The sequence below is a fragment of the Callospermophilus lateralis genome, chromosome 3 (genome assembly GCF_048772815.1).
Source record: "Callospermophilus lateralis isolate mCalLat2 chromosome 3, mCalLat2.hap1, whole genome shotgun sequence".
NCBI lineage: Eukaryota > Metazoa > Chordata > Mammalia > Rodentia > Sciuridae > Callospermophilus > Callospermophilus lateralis.
The window spans coordinates 78,916,696-78,923,347 of record NC_135307.1 but is presented as its reverse complement, the minus strand read 5'-3'; the positions used below and the strand labels follow the sequence as shown (position 1 = coordinate 78,923,347).

General features: G+C 36.7%; 1 protein-coding gene across 1 annotated transcript; it reads left to right on the top strand.

Annotated features, from left to right (window-relative positions):
- Positions 1-351: 351 nt before the first annotated feature.
- On the top strand, positions 352-1,347 carry Or6s1 (olfactory receptor family 6 subfamily S member 1). The gene has a single exon (XM_076848410.1). It carries the CDS (start codon positions 352-354, stop codon positions 1,345-1,347), a length of 996 nt encoding a protein of 331 aa, XP_076704525.1.
- Positions 1,348-6,652: the final 5,305 nt, after the last annotated feature.

The following is a 6,652-nucleotide window of genomic DNA, read 5'->3' as shown; positions in this document are numbered from 1 at the left end:
CATGTTCTTCACAAAATGATTTTTCTGTTGTTTTCTCCAAATAATATGCTAATGATACTATTATAATCACAAGGTATTACATGTAAGATCTGAGAACAAGGGGTGTGAATACAGAGGAGGTTTTTGGCATTTTTTTTTAACTTAAGCTTTAGTTATCCTTTATAGAAAAACCTCTCCAGCTCTAAATCCAAATGGTGATCTTGGGAGCTTTGAATATTAACAGGATCTGTGACTGATTGGAGAAAGTGGAGATATATGTGCCATACCATGGCAAAATAAGTTTTAGGACTACTAAGAAGAGGACCCCCTCTCACCAGTGTCATGTTCATATTGTCACACAGGAAAAAGATAATGGCACCAGGTGGGAACCAGACCAGTGGTATGACAGAGTTTGTCCTTGCAGGCTTCCCAAATCTCAACAGTACAAGAGTGGAACTGTTTTCTGTGTTTCTTCTTGTCTATCTGCTGACTCTGACAGGCAATGTATTGATTGTGGGGGTGGTAGGTGCTGATACTCGTCTACAGACCCCTATGTACTTCTTTTTGGGTAACCTGTCTTGCCTGGAGATTCTGATCACTTCTGTCATCATTCCTAAAATGCTGAGTAATTTCCTCTCAAGGCAACACACTATTTCCTTCGCTGCATGTATTACTCAATTTTATTTCTACTTCTTTCTTGGGGCCTCTGAATTCCTGCTATTGGCTGTCATGTCTGTGGATCGCTACCTGGCCATCTGCCATCCTCTGCGCTACCCCGTGCTCATGAGTGGGTCTGTGTGCTTTCGCATGGCATTGGCTTGCTGGATTGGTGGACTCCTCCCTGTGCTTGGTCCTACAGTAGCAGTGGCCTTGCTTCCTTTCTGTAAACAGGGTGCCGTGGTACAGCACTTCTTTTGTGACAGTGGTCCACTGCTCCACTTGGCATGCACCAACACCAAGAAGCTGGAGGAGACTGACTTTGTCCTGGCCTCTCTTGTCATTGTATCGTCATTGATGATCACCGCTGCGTCCTATAGCCACATCATCTTTGCTGTCCTACGTATTCCTTCTGCTTCAGGTCGTCAGAAGGCCTTCTCCACCTGCACCTCCCATTTGATGGTAGTGACCCTCTTCTATGGGAGTGCCATTTTTCTCTATGTGCGACCATCACAGAGTGGCTCTGTGGACACTAACTGGGCAGTGACAGTGATAACAACATTTGTGACACCTCTGCTGAATCCATTCATCTATGCCTTACGCAATGAGCGAGTGAAGGAAGCTTTGAAGGACATGTTCAGGAAGGTGGTAGCTGACTTTTTAAGAAATCTTTTACTTACTGAGAACTTGAATCAGAAAGCAGTAAGGTGAAACTGAAGGATCTCCGTAATTAGTCTTAAGTCCAGACATTCTCCATTTTCACTGTTTCCATCATCATGGACCTCACCAAAAGATTGAATTCTGGAAAAACGAAAAAACTTCAAAGTTATCGGGTCTGCCCTTTTCCACTTTCAGCCAAAATTTATTGATTCTATAATATACCTAATAATAACCCAAACAATTTTTGATGTATCTGATCAATATCATTATTATTTTATAGGACTTTACAACTTGTAAGATCATAAACTAAAGATTTATTATCACTCAGGGAATCTAATGATGTGTCTCAGAAAATTTATAAGCCTAATTAGATATCTAAATTTTATGTGTTTGAACATATATGCATTTTTCTGGGTAGGGGATCCATAGCTTTAGCCCAACATTGAAACATATCTGTGTGTATCTTCAAAAGTTAAAAACTGATCATCTCAGTAGAACCTTCCAATTGTTTATACAAATCAAGAATTTAAGAAAAAAAAGTGTCATTATAATTAAAAAGAAATAAAGTGGACTTTTTAAAATTTTGTATGTTGAGACAAGTTCTTACTAAGTTTCTTAGGGCCTCACTAAGTTGCTGAGGCTGGCCTGGAACTTGCAATCCTCCTACTTTCACCTCCCAAATTGCTAGGATTTAAGGTGTGTGCCACCGTGCAGGGCAAAAACAAATACACTCTTATTTTGAAACAGTGTGTTCTCACAATAGTCTTTTCTTTGGTTTCCCTGGGACTACAATTGCCTGATTTTCTCTCATTTCCAATTGCTTTTTTTTTTTTTAAATATTTTTTTGTTGTCAATGGACCTTTATTTTATTTATTTATATGCGGTGCTGAAAATCGAATTCCAGTGCCTCACACATACTAGGCAAGTGCTCTACCACTGAGCACAACCTCAGCCCCTCCAGTTGCTTTCTTTTTGTTTTCTTCTGCAAGTGTATCCTCCTCAAAAAGTCATTAAATAATAGGGTTTATGAAGATATAATCTTAAGGGTCCTTTCCTTTTTTAAAATTTTTTAATGGTAGTTAGACACAATACCTTTATTTTATTTATTTATTTCTATGTGGTGCGGAGGATCTAACCCAGAACCTCACATGTGCTAGGTCAGCACTCTCCTCTGAGCCACAACCCCAGCCCCATGAGTCCTTTCCTTTTGTCCTTATACTCTGCTAGGAAATTTCATCCTTTTAATAAATATGCAATGATGGCTGCCATATTTATATTTCCAGGCCTAATCTATTAGCTTCAGACTCATAGATGTTACTGCCTACATCACAGCTTCATGGAGATGTGTCACAATCAGTATGCCCAAGACAGTATGCTCAATTCTTACCTTCTGTCTCCAACCTTGATCATCTTTCTTTGTTCTCTAAGTAAATGTGGTGGAGCAATATTCATTACATAAATCAAAAAACTAGGGGCTGGGGATGTGGCTCAAGTGGTAGCGCGCTTGCCTGTCATGCGTGCGGCCCGGGTTCGATCCTCAGCACCACAAAGATGTTGTGTCCACCAATAACTAACTAAATAAATAAATATTTAAAAAAAAAAAAAAAAAAAAACTAGGCATTTGATCAATTTGTTCTTAAATCCAGTCTACTTCCCAGGACATGTCCTTACTAAATAGTTCTCAATCCATCCAGTTTTCTTCATTTCCACTTCAACCTGATTGATCTTTTCAAAAGTACACTTGATTATGTCATCATCATCTACTCTCACATGGCCACTTCAGTACTTTTAATGGCATTCCACCATGATAAGATAAATCCTCAAAACTGATTGTAATCTATAAGACCATGCATGTTAGGTTCTTTGCCTACTTCATGAGAATTTCTCACAATATACAGGTCACCATTACATCCTTACACTTCACTTTTCTCATAGAGTGGCCTTCATTTAATCCCTCTCTTCTTCTAGGAGTCCCTTTGTATATATCTACTCCTTTTTTAGAGGTTCAGATATCTTCTTAAGAGTTGTGCCCTTGGGTTGGGATTGTGGCTCAGTGGCAGAACCCTCAGAGCCCTTGCCTCGAAAGTATGAGGCATTGGGTTTCATCCTAAGCACTACATCAAAATTAATTAATTAATTAATTAATTAAATGTATTTGTCCATCCACAGCTAAAAAAAATTTTATTTTAAAGTTATGCCCTCTATAAACTTTCCATATTGTTTAAGTTTAGGACAGATTTCTGCTGTAATTTTTTATGGGATTGCACTACTTTGCTCTGGAGAAGTTAGCTCCATTTTAAAGAAAATTACCATTATACTTTGTCTATTCCCATTCTTTTGTCTCTAAACTCCATAATAGAAAGATTGTCTTCTCATCTCACTACTATAATAAATGGTTAACATTGTGCCAACATATTATAGGTACTCAGTCATTACTTGTTGGTGAAAATAAGGTAAAATACAAGAAATAAATCATTTCTGGAGGCTTAAAGTAGGCTCTAGAGAAGAGCTCTCAATTTGTTGCATATTTAAAGGAACATTTAGAAAGGGGCTTGCTGACCAGAAGGATAGACAAAGCTGAGACATATGAAAATATGACATATGAAAATATGTGGTGTTTTTCAGATACCAAGCAGTCTGATCTAGGTTGGATTATGGAAGGAGAAAAGAAAATGAGACTGGAAAAGAAGTTTGTGATTCAGTTGGAAAAGATATTGAATCTTCCTTTGTAGACCTGAGAAACTGAGGAAAAAGCTGATAACCGTGACATAATCAAATGTATGCTTTTAAAGTAAACTCCAAGTGTACTGCAGATAAAGAATAGGAGTGGTAGAGAATAAAAGAAGGCCAATGAAGAAGCCATTGTAGTAGTTAAGCAATAATATAGGCCTGAAATTACTTTTCTAGTAATGTGGCATACTAGATAACCTGAAAAAGTATTTAACAAAATATACTGATAAGTATTTTAAAATATTCTTTGAAAAGTTATCTAACTTTTTCTTAAAAAAAAAAATTAAAGCCTATTTCCAGAGTTCACAAAGAAAGAGGAAGATGACTATGTGTCAAATACCTAGAACAGAGTCCAGAAAATAGTAGGGGCCCATGAACCTCATATAATGAAGAGCTTGATAATTGCCATACTTCTTACTCCAATAAGGGTTTGAAATGGAATCTCCCTCATACAGTTCTAACTCTTATGAGGATGCTGTCAATGAAAAGCGTGACCCACATGAAGCTTTTCCTTGCTATTAAGGAAGACAATCAATAAAACTTTCTGCCATAAAGAAAAAGTCAGTAATTTTCCTTACATTTCAACTTTTAATTGATGTTCTACCTTCATGTGCAAAATTTGTGTCATCTGGGAAATGCCAAGCTAATATATTAATGTAAGTGTTGTTTCTAGCTAATAACACCTATAGGCAGAATGTATACAAAACTTCTCAGGGAGATCTTACCTAAAACCCAGACAGCACCAGACTCCCTTAGAGAAGGCTTGCTTGAACACAAACTCACAATTCAGAATGAAAACACGTGCAAAGAATTTCATCAAAACTTCAAATTTTGGTCTTCGAAGGATACTGTTAAGAAAGTGAAACGGACATCAACAGAATGGCAGTAAATATTTTAAGTCATATATCTGATAACAGACTTGTATCTAGAATATATGAAAGCACCCGTTCAATGATACAAAGAGACAAATTAAAAAATGCACAAATAGGGCTGGCCATATAGCTCAATGGTAAAACATTTGTTAGCATGCACAAAAGTCTAGGTTTGATCACCAGGATGCCCAAAAGCAAGAAAGCAAGCAAACAAATAAAATGCAACAAGAATGGAAAAAGAATCTGAATGAACTTTTCTCCAAAGAAGGTATACAAACAGGTAATAAACACAATAAAAGACTCTCAACATAATTATTCAGCAAAGAAATGCAAACCACACCACAATAAGATGCCACTTCATGCCCACAAGTATGGCTATAGTCAAAGGACAGATAATAAGTATGGAGGAAGATTAGAGAAACTGGAAACCTTACACATTTTTGGTGAGCATGTGAATGTTGCCTTCATGAAACAGTTTGCCTGGGAACACTCTTGAATCAACTCAGGAGCTTTTGAGGGATACCTTATATCCAAATGTTAATATAAGTAACAGGACTCTTAAGCACAGCAGATAAACAATAAAACATAGTTGTTCTTTTTAAAACTTTGATAATATAATCATTAGAAACAGATTATAAATTAAGAATGTTACAGTGTAGATGTAGCTCAGTGGTAAAGTGCGTAGTCAACATACACAAAGTCCTGAGTTTGATCCCCAGCACCACAAAAAATTAAGAAATTAAATTATTTTAAAAAGTTAAGAATGCTATGGACTGGGGGTGTAGCTCAGTGTTAGCGTACTTGCCCATTATGTGCAGGGCCAGCAGTTCAAACTAGGCCCCATTTTTACAATGCTAAAAATATTTAAAGAAATAAAAGAAAAATCAATAGCATTATAAAAGGCAATGTGGTACAATTTTTAAAAATAGCATGATAAGCTACATAAAATAAAAATAGAGGCAATTTTTAAAAAGAAACAATGGAAAGTCTAGAATGAAAAATATTGTTGAAATTAAAGACTGAATATCTTACATAGAAAATTGGGCAATATTTAGGAAACCAATAATAGATCTTAAGAAATTTTTTATATTATATTTTTTTATTGGTTGTTCAAAACATTACAAAGCTCATGACATATCATCTTTCATACATTTGACTCAAGTGGGTTATAAACTCCCATTTTTACCCCAAATACAAATTGCAGAATCACAACAGTTACACATTCACATTTTTACATAATGGCATATTAGTGACTGTTGTATTCTGCTACCTTTCCTATCCCCTACTATCCCCCCTCCCCTCCCCTCCCATCTTCCTTCTCTACCTCATCTGCTGTTGTTCAATTCTCTCCCTTGTTGCCGCCCGCTTTCCCCTCACAACCTCTTATATGTAATTTTGTATAACATTGAGGATCTCCTACCATTTCATTATGATTTCCCTTCTCTCTCCCTTTCTCTCCCCCCCACTCGTCTCTGTTTAATGTTAATCTTTTCCTCATGCTCTTCCTCCCTGTTCTGTTCTTAGTTGCTCTCTTTATATCAAAGAAGACAGTTGGCATTTGTTTTTTAAGGATTGGCTAGCTTCGCTTAGCATAATCTGCTCTAATGCCATCCATTTCCCTGCAAATTCCATGATTTTGTCATTTTTTAGTGCTACGTAATACTCCATTGTGTATAAATGTCACATTTTTTTATCCATTCATCTATTGAAGGGCATCTAAGTTGGTTCCACTGTCTAGCTATTGTGAATTGTGC